At 40.4% G+C, this 14,757-nt stretch overlaps 3 protein-coding genes across 3 annotated transcripts; 1 reads left to right on the forward strand and 2 right to left on the reverse strand.

Moving 5' to 3' along the window:
* The first annotated feature begins 1,921 nt into the window (after positions 1 to 1,921).
* LOC146699135 (uncharacterized) lies at positions 1,922 to 5,891 on the forward strand. Its single transcript, XM_085472085.1, has 3 exons — positions 1,922 to 2,150; positions 5,276 to 5,608; positions 5,814 to 5,891. The coding sequence occupies exons 1-3, from the start codon at positions 2,081 to 2,083 to the stop codon at positions 5,819 to 5,821; spliced, it is 411 nt and encodes a 136-aa protein (XP_085328211.1). The 5' UTR covers positions 1,922 to 2,080; the 3' UTR covers positions 5,822 to 5,891.
* LOC146699136 (tripartite motif-containing protein 16-like) lies at positions 2,163 to 4,590 on the reverse strand. Its single transcript, XM_085472084.1, has one exon. The coding sequence runs from the start codon at positions 4,495 to 4,497 to the stop codon at positions 2,743 to 2,745; it is 1,755 nt and encodes a 584-aa protein (XP_085328210.1). The 5' UTR covers positions 4,498 to 4,590; the 3' UTR covers positions 2,163 to 2,742.
* Positions 5,892 to 8,672: 2,781 nt separating the features above from the next.
* mettl6 (methyltransferase 6, methylcytidine) lies at positions 8,673 to 14,737 on the reverse strand. Its single transcript, XM_085472087.1, has 5 exons — positions 14,285 to 14,737; positions 10,497 to 10,631; positions 10,176 to 10,346; positions 9,759 to 9,900; positions 8,673 to 9,467 (listed from the first exon to the last, which is right to left on the reverse strand). Exons 1-5 carry the CDS (start codon positions 14,570 to 14,572, stop codon positions 9,325 to 9,327), a joined length of 879 nt encoding a protein of 292 aa, XP_085328213.1. The 5' UTR covers positions 14,573 to 14,737; the 3' UTR covers positions 8,673 to 9,324.
* Between the last annotated feature and the right edge of the window lie 20 nt (positions 14,738 to 14,757).

Below are 14,757 nucleotides of genomic sequence, written 5' to 3' on the forward strand. Positions count from 1 at the left end.
TTTATTTTTTATAGATTATTAGATAATAGTTTTTTTGTTGTTGTTTGGCCCAACCCTGCTTGAGTTTAGATTGGGAGACATGTGGCCATAAAATAAAATAAATCTTAACAGGCCTTCATTTCAAAAAGTAAACATTTTTTACTGATTGAATAATTACTTAGAAACCTGCAGACATATGAGTATAAAACAATGTGCGGGGGCAGTTGTATACACGATAATTGGTGCCTGATATCAGTCACCTCTTAGTTCAGTGCCTCCCACTCCCCACCAGTTTTAACCAGTTAAATAGATACACAGTCTCATATAAAACCATGTGAACTGTTAGTAGATGTTAGTCTCTTCTGGGTAGTTGGCTGCTAACAATACATAGTGATTTCATTTCAGGCTAACATATTATTTGGGATACAATGATATGCCTAGAGTTATATTACTGGAGCTTGCTGGAGGCAACTCTGTACAGTCCACAGCCACCATGGTGATTCACAGATAATGTGGGAAGGTTTGGATCTTGGGCTTTTACTTCATGCTTCCACATTGTCATCACTAAGCTCATTAGTTACTTATTGCCTAAATAAGATAAGCCAGGTTTTATTCTTGCTGTCACACTAATATCAGAGCCATGACTATGGTGGTTTAAATAATGTGATTCAAATGGTTTTATAATGATGCCATGTTATATTCAAACAGTAACTGAGAACCAACTTTTCTGAGTTGTTTTAGGCAATTTTCACTTTAAAATATGTGTAACTGCCTGATGAAACTAATAGGAAATAAAAAGTGTCTGAATCATTATGAGCTAGCCCACATATTGGTAAACGTACATGGATGCTGATTTTCTGGTAGCAGCAGAATCCTTTATCTTACCCTCTGTGGATACAGGACTGTTGTATGCAGTGGATCTGGAAAAGGTATAGAGAATAGAATAGCTCTTTATTTTCACAGTTACAAGAACAATGAAAGGCAGTTTGGCATCTCTCCATGTGTGTGAAATACACAATAGCGTAAGTATTTAAACAATAACACAAACAAATGTACATTTACACAAGAAAGATATGTGCAAGTTATACACACATACACATACACACACGCGTACATATGGATATACCCAGTATTCTTCTATACAGTATTCTTCACTAAGATTTATGTACATCTACTTCTACTAAAAATGAGATCTACTAGCTTGAATATTCTGACTGGCTTGGCCATCAAAGAATATCTCATTTCTTTGCTTTGAGAAACACTTGGGCTTGTTACGACCCAGCTCAAAGCCGCAACATAAAAAAGGAGACGAATACCAGAGTATGGGTGAGAAGAGGGTTTTATCTTAAAATGGAAAACCAGGTTGGCTAAAATGGCTGATGCCACCAAGGCAAAGACAAGTGAGCTCCCTGGGAAGCTTGCCTCAGGTATGCTTTTATCCACACCTGACTAGGTGTGGCCAATTAGGACCAGCTGAACACACTGAGCAGATTAGAGGCTGCAGAGGGACGTAACAGGCTGCTTTAGTAGTATGGATTGGGTCATATCCATTTACAATGTGAAGTGCTGTCTGACTGTACACTACTTCTATCAACAATTTGCTTGAAATCATGAGTTGTTCTATTTCTTCCCCACACTTTTCTCTTCCATCAGTCTGGTGCAAGTTATTCTTGGTTTCAACTGACTTATAGTTCAGTCTTTGCAGTGCGATCCCCAGTGAAAAAATAAAAACAAAACAATTAGTCACAATTAAGATGGTGCAGGGAGTTGCCCCTGACAACACAGACAGGGGCAAGACAGTCTGAATTTTAACTGTAGTGCTCAGTAAAAGTGAAAGCTGCATTCAAGGCAACAAAAAAGTGTTTTTTCAACAGAGTGCAAAGAGAGGCAGTAGGTTTGTGGTGGTCAGAAGGAATGCAGATAGTCACACATAGCTGAGCACAGAGTTGCATATCCTCCACCCACGCATCTGCAAACACACTCACACATTGCAGCCAGTGGTGTTCATGCATCTTATGTGAAACCTATAACCTAGTCTGCCATTTGTGCTGTGGTCCTCGTGTTCATCTTTGGTGATTCCTGCTGTTGTATCTTATCTACAATGTCATGGTTTACTGGCTTTGCAGTGGTGCTGTTCATGACTTTTCCGCTGTTGTTTGCTCAGGAGACAGGTTAGTAAACAATTTTTAATTTTTTTTCTCTAAATTTTATTTTCTTGATAACGGATGGTGTCATCGCCAGAAAATCTATCTCAATAAAACCATACATGATACGTCATTTCTAATTATACTCCTACATTAAGCCAAGAAAATCATCTAAATATAAGAATATGTATGTAGACATATCCGTGGCAGTATAACCTTGTTACAATCAAATGTGTGTTAATAACAGCTTGTAGTCTGACCATTAACCGTACTTGAAAGTGAGGCTTAAAGGTTTTGGGAATAATAGAAAATGTTACAGTATGTGAAATATTTATTCTAATCTTTTCACTGACTTAATACCAAAGAAGCATCACTCATAAACATAAAGCCTGAGTGTATCACTGCTTACAACATAATATTGACCTTCAGTATTTGACATCATCGATACATTTATACTAACCTTTTGTTTTTACACTGGATTTAAAAAGTGACCAGAACAAAGTGAGGAGTAACACCCCCCAAAAAACTCAGTGTCAATATGATATAATAGGCATTAAGGGGTTACAGAATGCAATGCACAGGTCAAATCTCCCTTTTTCACGTAATTAAAAGCAGTATCTTATCCATCAACCTCTTTTGACCAAGTTGACTTTAGTTTACACAACTTAGCAGTGTCTCCAGCCCAGTAAACCGAGACTCCGGCGTATAGCGGCTGACTGAATTTGGTTTGGACTTTGTGAAGGAGAATCATTTCTTCAGAAATGCCGTAGAATGACAGCGTACCGGCCCTGTGATCCAGGAACACCCCAATTTTGGGCATCTGAGAGCCTGAGAGTAAAGTTTTCGTATTGTTATGTCTGAAATAGTAATTAAAGTCAAAACATCCTAATGCCCAAGACTTGTCGTTGTTTCCAAATCCACTCTCATCCCCAGTTCTGCTAATGTCTTTGTATGCAACAGCTACTAAAATTCCCCCACCGCTTCTCTCAACCTCCCAGTAACAACGCCCAGTCAGACTCTCTTTGCTGAGGCCTTGAAGCCAGTGAATGAATCTGTCTGGGTGACAGTCATATATTTGCTTTTCTCTCATCACTGTTGCTTTTGTGTTGCCTTCAGATAATGATATCCACGGGTTGACAGTCTGGGGATCCAACGTGATTTTACGAGAATATTGTAGGAATTCTTCTCTTGTCTCTGGCTCTGGGATTGGCAGTAAAACATCCACTTCAGTCACTTTTAGTGAGATTTTTGGCCATTCCTCATTTAGAACATTTTCCAGCTTACCTCTGATCTCTGACAAAGCCTCTGTCACATGCTCAAAGTACAGGGGAGGATGGACATCTGAGCTGGGCAAGTCTGTGGACTCACTTAAATGTGACAGTGAAGGGTAATTAAGTAGAAACTGGATGTGGTCATCAGTATTTGAGAGCAGCTCTAGTTCCGCATCCTTCACCCACAACTCAACAATTTCCTGCTCCAGTTTCTCCTTTAACTCTGTAACTCGATTAACTTCAGCTTTCTGCCGGAATCTGATTTGTTCATTTAAAGCAGAGCTCATTTTCTCAACAAGACAAACTAGTTCTGTGAAGATCTTTTTGCTGTCGTTCACTATTTTATCTGCAGAGAAATTGATGGCCTCAATCTCCTCCTGAAGAACTTTCAGATCTTTTTCTCTGTTCTGAATTCTCATCTGGATTTTTTCCCGACTCACCCCAAGCTTCATCTGCTTATGGTTTCTTTCTGCTTTAGCTGAGACTGTGTCGTGATTTTTGTGTTCATCAACAGAGCACAAAAAGCAGATGGCCTGCTGGTCAGTGCGACAAAAGATCTTCATCACCTCATCATGATGAGAGCAAAATTTCTCCTGTAGATTTTTTAGCGGTTCAACCAATTTGTGCTTTTCAAAGGCAGAGGATTCGTAGTGAGGCTGAAGGTGGAGCTCACAGTAGGAGATCCGGCACACCAAACATGACTTGAGGGCTTTCAGCTTTTTGTCAGTGCAGAAATCACAGGCTACATCTCCAGGCTTGGCATAGCAGTGATCAGCTGGAGCAAACTGAAGTCTTGTTTTCTTCAGGGCTTCAACCAAATCAGCAAACATGGCACTTTTCACCAAGTCTGGCTTTGGTGCAAAGGTCTGTTTGCAGTGAGGGCAGCTGTAGCTTTTATTATGTTCCTCTTCAGTCCAGCGGCTTTCAATACAATTCATGCAGTAGCTGTGCCCACAGGGAATGGTCACTGGCTCCTTAAGTAAATCCAAACATATGGAACAGCAGAGCTTTTCTTGGTCTAGCTCCATCGCCATTTCACTTGATAATACATTTGAATATAACTCCGATAGGGAAAAGGGTGTGGTAGTCAGCTTACACAACATTCCAGTAAGAGGAGTGGTTTATTAGAAGAGGAAGTGTGCTTTGAGTCCCTATTTTCTCAGTGAAAGTTGCATGACCTCATAAGTCTTTTTAGCGGTAGCAGAAAAAAAAAATGTCTAGATATCAGGTATTTCAAAGATACAGTTTCACTTTTCTTGATTTATTTCTGTTAGAAAAAGTAAGCAATTCAAGGAAGAATGAAATATAACCACAATTTATCTGACAATTACTGATCTGTTATTTTGTTATGAAGAAAACCTAGACATCTAGTTTTTACTCTTGCTGTAAAAACATAAGCAATAATATTTTCATTAGTAATCCTTAAAACTGCAGATAGCAGTAGAAAAAAAAACATGCACTGTTTGATCGACAAAGCACAGCAGTGAGTAAACTTCCAGGCAGCTATCAGGAAATTCAACCTGCCACAACATGGGTGGTGTCGTTTTTGGGAGTGTCCTGACCTATAATGTCCTGATAATGAGAAGCAGTAGCTCTGGGGCTCACAAAAAGGCCCTTCATAGAGTTAATATAACTGTAGAGAAAACAACACACATACCTGCTCCGAACAATATCAGAACATCCTGCTGTCTCTGGAAAACAACAAACATCATAAAAGACCCATCACACCCAGTTTACCATCTCTTTGAACAGCTCCCATTGGGCAGATGATATTTTAACACACACCAGTAGCACTGACTTTAAGTGACTCAAAAATGATTTGGGAATTCAATTTATTTTCATGAAGTGAGATATTAACACTGGGTTTTTTTTATGTTCTAGATAATTTAGAAGTCCGCTACCTACAGAAGACATTCACTCCGTCTATAGGCTCATCAGTCACACTAACTTGTGAGGCACATTACGACTTCGAATCGTGTGGTGTGGTGCATGTTGTGTGGCATGATGTCACCGGTGGAAGTGTTGAGCTAATTAACCCCAAAAAGTACTTCACAACAGTGAGTGAGACAATCTCTGAAGGGAAAAGACGCAGACTGGTTGTGACAGAGATCCTCAACGTGACACCAAAGGATGCTGGTACCTTTCAGTGCAAGGCTATGTGTACAGCAAGTGGAGAGACAGCCATGGGCCATTTTATCACTGTTGATGTCAAAGGTATTTTCATGATCAGAGTCACTAAATATGTCATTATTATTTTTGAACTTTGATTATAACAATCTACTCCTCAGTACGGCTTTGTATTTGAGGAGTTGAAATATTTGTAATTTTTTAACTTTGTGGGAAGGCGGGGAGATAAACTCAGTTTCTACCACATATGGATTTGATGTCTCATTCTGCTGTTCTGTCTGTTCTTTTACAGATCAGTGACTGAGGCAGCTGTTTTGTTGGGATGGATACTTTGATGAATATTGTTCAAAAAGCATTTCGAGAACACCTCTGATTTGGCTGAATGAAGTAAATGGATCAAACATATTTTTCACCATTTTTTTTATATCACAGCAACAAATGATTTTTTTTTTTTTTTTTTTACAAATTTAATGTTTCATCATAGAGTATAACTGCTTCAGTTGCATATTAAAGATTTATCGTATCACTACGACTCCTCTGTCTGTAATCTCTTTAATATACAGTAGTAGTAGTCCCAAAGCAGCTACTTTTTATTTCTGTGTCATTTAGAATAGGGGAGGCTAATATTATAATACAAATCAATTTTACTTTGTATATATTAGGTTGTATTTTACTAGTGCTGTGAATTTTGGACTAATCTAAGGGAACATTAAAAATACATGGAGAAAGAATAAAGAAATATGTTGCTAAACTGACCTAAGTAAATGCAGTTCTTTCTGGATATCAGATTCTGTCATCATTGCCAGAATAATTTGGTGTGGAAACTGAAATTAAACAAAATGCAGTTTGGACGAACAAATTAATAACAATCAAGCGTTAAAATTGCACCTGGAAGCCATGCTGTGCACACATGTTGAAAGTGAAAGCAGAGAAGGAAAGAAACCCAGGCTGCTGCAATGTGGAGAGATTCAGTGGAACAAACAGACCTTTAAGTACGTGCTGGTTTGACTGTGTCGGTGCAGTAGCTGGTTGCAAAAAAGGTGTGAAAAGCCACAGCAACCATCACCAGGTTAAAAAAAAATATCAAGGTTGGAACTTGCCTCTATCTCTCAGACCACAATGTCATCATCCAAATTTATACTCACCTATTTATTTATTTTTTAAAACCACACACTAGAGAGCACGTAGCCACGGCAGAAATAATTAACCTGAATTGGGATATATGATGATTAATAAATCATAAAGAAAGAAAATGTAATAAAAAAATAAAACTCAACAATACAAATAATCCCCACAAAATATAGCAGAAATACTAATAAAACATTAATTTCTCCAACAGAATTAGTTAGTTGTATTTATTTTACTGATCAAAATCATTCATCATATTTTATTTAATGATTGTAAAAAAAAACCATAACCTAGAATGAACTGGTACGAGCATCTTTAACTGTCTTGGCACTTTCATTTCTCGCTTTACTAGTAGAAAGCTCGAAGAAGCCAAACCACGGGACAGGAAACTGTATCAACTGCATTGTACTGCTTTGAAGTCAGTCTTAAAGCAGCGTGCATGGTCAGATTAAATAGGGCACCTCGCTTAACATATCACCGGATCTCACTAATCACAATTTTCAACATTTTTAAGGGTGTCTTAATTCATGAAAAAATTTGTTACGTAGAACTGAAGCAAATGGCAATTTCTCAGGAATGAGACTAATTTTAATTTCGTTACATTTTTGGTAACCACAACTTTTCTTCCAGAACCACAGAAAACGTTTTCAGAATCAGAATATTACATTGTGTTAATTAATGAAACAATCTTCATGATTGTAATCTAGTACTAGTCCAGCTTTACTAGTTAGCAAATTATGAAATTACTGTCATGAAAATGCATATTTGTTCATGTTTAAAAACATACGTGAAATGTTTAAACAATATAGCCCACTTTACTAGCTCAATATATTACAAGATTGAATTATGTTTTAATATAAATATTTATTATTTTAATCTTTACCCACATCCCATTCACTCAAATAATTGTCATTTTGGATTATTTTATTTGACTACATTAAATTTTAGAGGGATTTATGCAATTTTGATACTCACTGTGATTTCTAAAGCCGCCCAAAATCTTTTACTTTCACCACTGGGTAACATATAAAATCTGAAAATGGTAATTTCATATCTGTGACATGAAACACTGTGATGCCAATAAATTGCACTGTGTCAAACACCAAATTACATTTCTGTTTTGAGAGGCACAACAAATCTTTAATGTGTTCTAAACTGGGAAAGTCAGTGGGCGACACAGCTGCTGAACAGGAAGCCACATTTAGTGCATGTTGCAAGTAGCTTGACAGGCCCTAAACCGATTCACCACAGTGGTCTTTTTTAGCAGAATGTACAGTACGATGAAGGCAAACATACATGAATGCAAAACTTAACTAAACTGCATTCACGTATAAAAGCTCTTATATTTGTTGTTAAATCGAAACAACGGCAAACATGTTGATCTTGGGAGCAGCTGATGGTACTGTAGTAAGGGCAGTTCTCTTTTAGGCCTTTGTGTGTCACAGTTGAGAACTTTGATAGCTTTGTGCTCATACTGCTTACAGGTGTTTATGCTTCAAAAGACCTTTTCCAGTGTGATCAATGTAAATTTTTTATCAACTAAATTGTTTAATATGGAGTCCTCGAAATGGGTACAAGGAAGAAAAAATAAAATAAAATAATTTTCCTGTCATTAATTTTTTGTTATTGTGTTTTCTCCATTAAATAGATTTTTAATTTATGCATTTTTAGTAGCCCGTGTTACTGTTAGTCTTTGAATTGATTGCTACTCAGAAATCAAAGGAAATAAAACGTCTTCACAATAAATATTTAGATTCGAAGGTTGTTCACACACTTGCTCATCTAGTTTTTCATATAGACTGAAATGTCTTAATCTACAAGTTGAAAAACATTACAGAATAATAATTTATAACTCATAGATAATTGAATTATCTATTTTGTATTTATGCTTTGGGCAATGTGGATGTCTTAGATTTTGGCATCCTAGCAGCCTTAAAGGTTTCTTCTCTGTTTCTATACAATGAACATTCAGTGACATCTGCCAGGGAAGACGTTTTCATTGAATCGTCTGAAGGAGAGATAGTTTAGAAAAAAAGGCGCAAATTTAGCATGTTTATTCTTAAACGTGGAAATATCCATACATCCACCACAGGGATTCATGGCCCATAAAATGTGAACCTCAAACAGAATGAGAGGCCTTGCTTTTTCATCCTCAACAATTTTTTAAAATTTCACATCAAAAAGTGGGAAATTATAAAACACAGATTACCATGTCCTCTCACAGTATATGTGGGAAAATAATAAAATACATTTATTTAAAAAAATACATTTTTAAATGATGACTTGAACTCAATATTAGGGGAATGAAGGGCAAGAAAGTCATAATTCTATTAGCAATCATATTACTGGTTTATATTTAAAGTGTTTCTCAGAACGGTATCACAAACTGTGAACGTTTAAACAACCATGTTTAATGCCTTTTCTTTCCCCTGAAAAAAATCCAATCAAATCCCTTTAGATGTTGGGAGCAGAGCTTTTCTGGGAGCCTTCCTCAGGTGGTTTGGTCAGCAGATAACAGGAGTACATACTGCTAAGTTACCTTGATGGCCCAATTTCCATTCTGGTAAAGTTTTGGCACACATTTCCCTCACCTTTTACTGTCCAGTTTTTATCTAACATTTCAGTGCTATGTTTTGCAAAACCTCTGTAGATCTGTGAGACGACAAACGCAAAGTTCAGCTCTCTGGTTTCATAAATTTGCTCTGCAGGAACACTCTGGGTACACAAAGTCCCTCCTTCTTGTTGACAGTCTCTCTAAGAACATAGTCATTAGAAACGCACTTGAAGCCCGTCTTCTCAAACAGCTCAGCCAGGAACTCTGAGGGCAGTTATAAAAAAGAAAGAAAACGGTTTAGAGATTTTCTGATGCGTCATAAAAAGATGAAATGCATAAATTGAGCCTTCTCTACTTGAAAAGGTTATCTCAACAATGAGTGACCAAGGAAGGAGAGGTCAATGTTGTTGCATATGAATGTGCTGATATTCTGAAATAAAAGGTCTGAAGCCTCAATTCACACATTTCTAAACCGGTAATATATATCTATCTAATTATAGAGATAAGCTAAGTTAGTATCAACAAAAAATAACTTCCTTAAAATAAACTACTGACCTTTAGAGAAAAAGTAGGACCTAGTTCCATCTTGCCGTACATAGAAGTTCTCTCCCAGCTTATTTCCGGGTTTAAATCGGAGCATGGCATGGTCATAAAGTCCGTAGTCCCTGAAGAGGATAAATCCCCCAGGCTTCAAAACCTTAAGATCACATGCAAATCACATTAAACTATTTCAATCTGACTAATGTGGCACATTAAAAGCATATCTAGAAATTAACCACCAAATACATCATCAGATTAAAGGCTTCTTTCAATCAAACATTTCGTTTTATCCACATTATGAGTACAGAAAGCAAGTGCTTGTGTAGTTCCAGTAGGAGAGAACTCTCCCACCTATCATTTCATTTAAACTATACAAGCTGTTGGGAGTACAGACTTATACTAAATCTATCCACACGCCATCTCTGCTCTCACCCTGCTAATGTTCTCCAAAACCAGCTTCATTTTGTCAGGATGGACAGCTGACAGGACGAAGATGAGTGTGATGACATCCACACTGCTTTCTGGCACATTTTCCATCAGGTCATCTTTAGTTAAATCACACTGGAAGGCACAACAGCGGTCGGGGCAGTACAGAGGGTTTTGCTGTTAACACAAAGAAAACAAAGGAAAGAATGTTTTTTTTTACAAAATTCAGTGGGGTTTTTTCTTTTTGTTGATTCCAAGATTCTCAGGTTAAAATGTCTGAATCCATTGAATGTAAAGTAGTATTACAGCTTCACTAATAGAGCTTACTCTGACAAATTCAACAGCTCGTGGTGAAAAGTCACAGGCATAAACAAAGATGTTGAGGTCATCCTCGAGCAGAGGGAAGATGCAGTTTCCAACACCACAGCCTGCCTCCAGCAGCACCAACTTCTGGGACTCAAACTGCAAGCCAGATGGGACAAAGATAAATTAAAAATAGCCACAAACAAATGTAGTATCTAAGGTAAAAACAGACTTTGTACAATCAAACAAGCTTGAAAAAAATCAGTATTTGGTATGACCACTGTTATTCCTCAACACAGCCGGAACTCTCTTAAGTAAGCTTTCTTGTAATTTCTTCAAGTGGCCTCCAGGAATAGTTCTCCATGCTTCCTTGGGTGTTTATTGTCTTATGTAGTCTGGAAGATGAGTGGATGGTGGGGTGGGTGCAGTTTTCTCTGTGGTGGGGTTGGGTGGAATGTCCCGGGCTATGTGGGGCCGGGAGGCACTGCTGCACTGGGCCCCGGTCTGGATGGGCCTGGGCCCCCTTTCCCTGGTAGGTCGCGGAGTATGGGGGTGCCTACTGGGGTCAGCGAGGGAGCTGGCCCCAGGGAGGGGTCACTTGCCCCTCCCTTCCTTCCCTCCCCATCTCCAGCTGCCTCCCTCTTCCCGCTCCACCACAACCACCCACACATGCAGGACCTTGGAGTAGGGGTATGTCACCAGGGTGCAGAGGAGGCTACCCCCCCCCTGTCCCCTCCTGGCTGCCTCTGCCTCAATTTTATCCCACAACTTAGACATTCACATTACTCACACTCTCGTTACACATACATATAGGATCTTGGGGGTGGGCACGATACACGGAATCCAAAGTACCATCAGGGTGTACACCTCACCCCTGGCGTCGTCGCCCACCTCTCAATTTTAAATACACGTAGACATTGAGGGCTAGCAGGAGGGACCATGCGCTTACCTGCTGCTCTCTGGCAGGTAGCTCCATGCCCTCCTGGGTTTTAAATGCACCTTAGAACACACATGCATCAACACTACAATGAGTGGGTGGAGGGAGGTTTGGAGTCTTCTCTCACCCCCATTCTCTGCGGCCTGCTGGAGCGGGGGGGCTAGGAGGAGGAGTTGGCCGTCCGACTGCGGTCTGGAGTGTGGGGCCTCCCTGCTGCTGCGGAGTCGGGGCGGTCTGCCTCTCCCCACCGCAGGGAAAAGGGTAACACCACCTGGGTCTGGGTGCAGTTCCCCCCTCCAGGGGCAAGGGTACCTAGACCCGGTTTGTAGAGTACGCTTGGGGAGTGTGATCGTGTGTACAGCGTCTCTTTATGTCTGTCTCCACGTTGGTTGAGTGTGGAGTAAGTGCATATGAGAGCATGAGGGTGGGAACGGATGTTTGTATCTGTGTGTGCCTGTATGTCTGTGTCTATATGTCAGGTTGGGTGTCAGGCGCCACCTCTCTGGGGACATCTCAGGCCCTCCAAGGTTTGGAGGCCTATCTCCCCCTACCACCACTTCCCCTGCCAGTGGCGGACTCCCTCAGACATCGGTGCGTTGGTGGTTCTTTGTGTCCGGGGATGGGCGTCCAGGTACACACCGGCTCACTCCTTGGCGGCCGCTTATCGGGGCCTGGAGCCTGGGGCTCGCTCGGGCCACTTCGGAGGTGGGGTGCCCCCGGCCTCTCGGCCTGGGGCTCGGTCACTCAGGCACGGCTGGCTGCCAGCGGAGCTCACGGGCGCGTCACTGCAACTCCCCCTGGCTTCTGCTCCGCGGCTGCTGAGTGAGCCCTCATCTGGGACTCTCCTCAGCTCTTTCTGGGACAGTGGCGCGGCTGCCCCTCTGTTGGTCTTCCTTGGTCTCTTGTGTTCTGGGGGCCTCTGGATGTCTGGAGTTTTGATCTCCTCCATACCTGCTTCATGCCCTGGAGGACGGGGCTGTGGCCCCCCCACACCCTCTAGCAGATCATTACATGAAGGAACCTTTAAAAAAAAAAAAAAAAAAACAAGCGTGTCCATGCTCACAGGTGTACACACGGGTGATCACACCCACAAACTACACCCTTTTTGGCTCCTTTTTTTTTTTTTTTTTTTTCTTCTTAAATGACATCAGAAACAGCAGTATGCGACATTACGTGATGGCAGAGCTTCAGTTCATCCTTTGTCATTTTTTTTTTTTTTTTAATAAATAGGACAGGAGGAATGAATGAGAGAGAGAGGGGGAGAGAAAGAAAGAAAACCAAAGAGGAGAAGAGACGGTGAGAAGGGGGGGGAAGAGAGAGAAAAAAAAAAAAAAGAACTCCTGGGTCACCTGTATGGAGAAAAAAACAAACAAACAAAAAAAACAAACAGAGGAGACAGCAAACAACAAAGAGCAACATAATAATAGAGAAAACAAAGCACCATCACAATAAACTAGCTAGTCATAGATATCAATATTTACTAAATAATAAACAATATTGTGCAGCACGCAAGATAGACAGCGCACAGTGTGCTTTGAGGCAGCAGCCAAGAAAGCTTTAGTCCGTGTCTGTGAATACCCATGTGTGCATACCTGTGTGGATCAGCATGCTTGCATTCCAAAGGTTTCTCCATGTAATGATCTGCTAGGGAGTGTGGGGGGGCCACAGCCCCGTCCTCCAGGGTGTGAAGCGGGTATGGAGGAGATCAAAACTCCAGACATCCAGAGGCCCCCAGAACACAAGAGACCATGGAAGACCAACAGAGGGGCAGCCGCGCCACTGTTCCAGTAAGAGCTGAGGAGAGTCCCAGATGAGGGCTCGCCCAGCAGCCGCGGAGCAGAAGTCAGGGGGAGTTGCAGTGACGCGCCCGTGAGCTCCGCCGGCCCCCAGCTGCGCCTGAGTGACCGAGCCCTAGGCTGAGAGGCCGGGGGCACCCCACCTCCAAAGGGGCCCGATTTGGCTCCTACCTCAAAGCACACTGTGTTCTGTTGATCTTATGTGCTGCACAATAATGTTTAATATTTAGTATTTACTGTCATATTCCCATATATCATTGTGATGTTGTTTATTCTATTACTCTTGTTCTCTTCTGCTTGCTTTCTTTTTTCTTTCTCAGCAGGTGATCCAGGTGATTGATATATGCATTTTTTTTTCTCTGCCCATTCTGTTGGTTTTTGTCTTTTGCCCTTCTCCCCCGTCCCTCTTCTCAGCTGTTTCTCTTTCCCTCTTTCTTTCTCCCCTTCTTTCCCCCAGTCAAGTCTGTCCCGTATTCAGTAAGTGAAAATAAAATAAACAATAAAAGGTGAATCAAATGGACCATTACGGCAAGGCTGGGATGGTCAATTTGGTAAAGTAAATCCGTTGGGCATCTTTCTTTGCCTTTAGACAACAATTCTGATGGCAAAAGAGCCAAACGGGACAGGCAAAAAAAAAGAAAAAAAAATAGCCACAAACACAAGGTATTAGTCTACTCATGTCTCTCAACTCAGCTTAATGATTTTTAATAGTGAAACTCCAAAAACTCACTTAAAAACTTTTACAATATCCTTTATGCTAAATTACTGTTGAAAGTTGCAAGCTTTTAACTGACCTCTAAATATCAGCTCTAGAGAAAAGCATTTACTTTATTAGGTGGTAATTAAGTAAAATCAGAAACTACACAGCTGATAATGTCAAGTCATGTCCTGTGAAGCCTTAATTTTCCTTTAGGGTGTCCATTGTATACATTAAAATCAGTAAATTTTTTTATCTATTTCACACAATACCACATGCATGGCAGTCATACAACTCAAATATTTCAAAACATACAGATGTTATGTTTAATATCCTGTAAATGAACCTCCTCTGGTGTGGTCTGTTGTAAATATTTTCTCACCTCTCGGCATGCCTTGAGCTCTTCAAATTCCCTGGTGGTCCAGTGTCTATCCTTGAAGAAATTTGTTGTGTTTCTTTTGTAAAACAAGTCCCAGTTTTTCTGCGCTTCTTTCTCCAGCTTCATCTGTTTGAAGTCAGACACCAGAGCCCGCTCACCGTTCAGTCTTTCCTGCTCCCCCAGAGTTAAAACCCTGGCAGTGGGGGTGTTCGCTTGGTCTTTCGACTCTTCTTTTCCAGGATGTGTACAGTTAATATCACCACTCAAAACCCCACTTTCTGACAATGCCATGATAAACTGCCACAAAGTGTCTCCACGTTCTGTTTATACTCGTTTATGAAAAATAGACTTTTCAAACATGCTAACCCCAATTAACTGATTTAGAGTTTTATTTTAAAACAAATTTGAGGGTAGCCGTACTTTTTCCACATTTAATGCATCCATGTTGTCCGTTAACTAAATGATGTCGTGTGGTC

Source organism: Copadichromis virginalis, linkage group LG11 (assembly GCF_057382275.1).
Source record: "Copadichromis virginalis isolate Kocher_CV1m ecotype Utaka linkage group LG11, C_Virginalis_male_GT1.1, whole genome shotgun sequence".
Taxonomy (NCBI): Eukaryota; Metazoa; Chordata; class Actinopteri; order Cichliformes; family Cichlidae; genus Copadichromis; species Copadichromis virginalis.

Bases quoted from the DNA above. Each gene is read 5' to 3' on its own strand.
- LOC146699135 (XM_085472085.1), top strand. From the start codon at position 2,081: ATGTCATGGTTTACTGGCTTTGCAGTGGTGCTGTTCATGACTTTTCCG. The intron at 2,151-5,275 runs GTTAGTAAACAA...TTTATGTTCTAG, and splicing joins GTTGTTTGCTCAGGAGACAG to ATAATTTAGAAGTCCGCTAC.
- LOC146699136 (XM_085472084.1), bottom strand. From the start codon at position 4,497: ATGTTGTGTAAGCTGACTACCACACCCTTTTCCCTATCGGAGTTATAT.
- mettl6 (XM_085472087.1), bottom strand. From the start codon at position 14,572: ATGGCATTGTCAGAAAGTGGGGTTTTGAGTGGTGATATTAACTGTACA. The intron at 10,347-10,496 runs GTAAGCTCTATT...TTGTGTTAACAG, and splicing joins GAGCTGTTGAATTTGTCAGA to CAAAACCCTCTGTACTGCCC. The intron at 9,901-10,175 runs GTGAGAGCAGAG...TGTGATCTTAAG, and splicing joins TTTTGGAGAACATTAGCAGG to GTTTTGAAGCCTGGGGGATT.